Source organism: Chrysemys picta, chromosome 2 (assembly GCF_011386835.1).
Source record: "Chrysemys picta bellii isolate R12L10 chromosome 2, ASM1138683v2, whole genome shotgun sequence".
Lineage (NCBI taxonomy): Eukaryota > Metazoa > Chordata > Testudines > Emydidae > Chrysemys > Chrysemys picta.
This window is the reverse complement of record NC_088792.1, coordinates 5651597-5654146: the sequence shown is the minus strand read 5'-3', so window position 1 is coordinate 5654146 and position 2550 is coordinate 5651597. Positions and strand designations below refer to the sequence as shown.

The 2550-nt window shown below is 44.7% G+C and overlaps 1 protein-coding gene across 1 annotated transcript; it reads left to right on the top strand.

Annotated features, from left to right (window-relative positions):
• The first annotated feature begins 1396 nt into the window (after nucleotides 1–1396).
• LOC135981072 (olfactory receptor 5J3-like) lies at nucleotides 1397–2335 on the top strand. The gene has a single exon (XM_065582390.1). The coding sequence runs from the start codon at nucleotides 1397–1399 to the stop codon at nucleotides 2333–2335; it is 939 nt and encodes a 312-aa protein (XP_065438462.1).
• The last annotated feature ends 215 nt before the right edge of the window (nucleotides 2336–2550 follow it).

The window sequence follows — 2550 nt, the reverse complement described above, 5'->3', positions numbered from 1 at the left end:
CAGGGCAAACTCATAAATTGTTCGCCCTCTATAACACTGATAGAGAGATATGCACAGTTGTTTGCTCCCCCAGGTATTAATACATACTCTGAGGGAATTACTAAATAGAAAGTGATTTTATTAAATACAGACAGTAGGATTTAAGTGGTTCAAAGTAGTAACAGACAGAACAAAAGTTTCAGAGTAGCAGCCGTGTTAGTCTGTATCCGCAAAAAGAAGAACAGGAGGACTTGTGGCACCTTAGAGACTAACAAATTTATTAGAGCATAAGCTTAGATTGCATATGCATCCGAAGAAGTGGGCTGTAGTCCACGAAAGCTTATGCTCTAATAAATTTGTTAGACAGAACAAAGTAAGTCACCAAGCAAAATAAAATAAAATGCGCAAATCTATGCCTAATCAAACTGAATACAGATAATTTCCTCACCAGTTCCAGAGTGCTCCCTTTTACAGGCTAATCTCCTTTTAGCCTGGGTCCAGCAATCACTCACACCCCCTGTAGTTACTGTCCTTTGTTTCAGTCTCCTTCAAGTATCCGGGGTGTGTGTGTGTGTGGAGAGGCTCCTTCTTTAGCCAGCTGAAGACCAAATGGAGGGGTCTCCCACAGGTTTAAATAGACTCTCTCTTGTGGGTGGAGACCCCCATCCTCCCTCCTATGCAAAGTCCAGCTCCAAGATGGAGTTTTGGAGTCACCTGGGCAAGTCACATGCCCCTGCATGACTCAGTCTTTGCAGGCCGACGCTATTGTCCACATGGCATCTTGCATGTCTCCAGGAAGACTTCTCATGTGGCTTGGAGCATTCCAAGATGCGTTGTTCCCCAAGTGTCTCTTGATCAGGTACTTAACCTGGCGAATTCCTTCCTAAAGAAGCTGACCAAATGCCTCACAAAGCTTACTTAGAAATCAAGCAAGCATACAGCCCATATTCTTAACCTCGAGTAGAAAATGATATATATGTACAAATAGGATGAATAGATATAGTAGACCATAACCTTTACGGAGATATGTTACATGGCACAGGCAGCACAAAACATATTCCAGTTATGTCATACATACATTTATAAGCACCCCCTCCCCATAAAGCCTTATGGGGTACACTGTCACAGCCCTATCGGGAACTGGATGCCTAATTCCAGTCAATTTTATGGAGTCTTGGATGTCTAAATCTCCTAGACAGCCTTGAAAATCTCAGCCCTGTTAAAAAGGGAGTGTAAATTTAAAGGTCCATCCCAGCTCTTCTAAGACATCACGGCGGCTCGTTTCCTGTAAGATATTCACTACCCACATTCAGGCCCGGTGGTGTCATTCAGATTTAATTCATGCCATGAAATTTCCTTCTTCCATGCTGCTCACTCTTGTTATCCCGGCAGGTCTGGTTTCATGCACCCTGTATAAATGGCTGAGGGCAATGACAGCATGGTGACCCAGTTCATCCTCCTGGGGCTGACGGATCGTCAGGAGTTGCAGATACCCCTCTTCGCGGCGTTCCTGGTGATCTATGTTCTTACGCTGGTGGGGAATCTTGGGATGATTGTGTTGATCAGGGTTGATCCCCAACTCCACACCCCCATGTACTTCTTCCTCAGTAACCTGTCCGTTGTTGACCTCTGCTACTCCTCAGTCTTTGCTCCAAGGATGCTGGTGAATTTCTTAGTGGGGAGTAAAAGCATTTCTTACTCTGCCTGTATTGCTCAACACTTCTCTTTTGTTGTGTTTGTGACCACAGAAGGGTTCCTACTGGCCGTGATGGCGTGTGACAGCTATGTAACCATCTGTAACCCTCTGCTCTACACCGCTGTTATGTCTAAGAGAGTCTGTATTCATCTAGTGGCCAGCTCATATGTAGGGGGGCTCATGAACTCACTGACCCACACATGTGGCTTGCTGAGGTTGTCATTCTGTGGACCCAACATCATCAATCATTACTTTTGTGACACTAACACATTGCTGAAGCTCGTTTGCTCTGATAACCACATCAGAGAGATTTTGCTTGTAGCCTTCTCTGGGGTTATTGCCATATCCACCCTCCTGATTGTCATATTCTCTTATCTGTACATCCTCTTCTCTCTCCTGAGGATTTGCTCCTCCAAGGGCAGGCGCAAAGCCTTCTCCACCTGTGCCTCTCATCTGACAGCTGTCACCATGTTCTATGGACCTATGAGCTTAAGCCACATACAGCCCAGTTCCAGCTACTCACTGGAACAGGAGAAAATCTCTGCTGTGTTTTATACCCTGGTGGTTCCCATGTTGAACCCCCTGATCTACAGCCTGAGGAACAAGGAGGTTAAGGATGCTCTTAAGAGGGTGATAGACGGGAAAAACATTCCCAGCTAATTTGTTCACCATGACAATTCCAGTCAATTGAGAAGAACAATTGGACGAAGGATCGTAGGATGGTCTATGTGTTACTGCCTTGATTTGTGTATCACAAATGTCGTACAAGAATTAAATGAAACTCAAAGATCTGATGTAGCATGTGGAAATTATGTTTTACAATTGCTTGAGAGGAACAATGTTACCTAATGTCCTGTCATTATGTGGCTGTTGGA

Coding starts and splice junctions, on each gene's coding strand:
- LOC135981072 (XM_065582390.1), top strand. CDS start 1,397: ATGGCTGAGGGCAATGACAGCATGGTGACCCAGTTCATCCTCCTGGGG.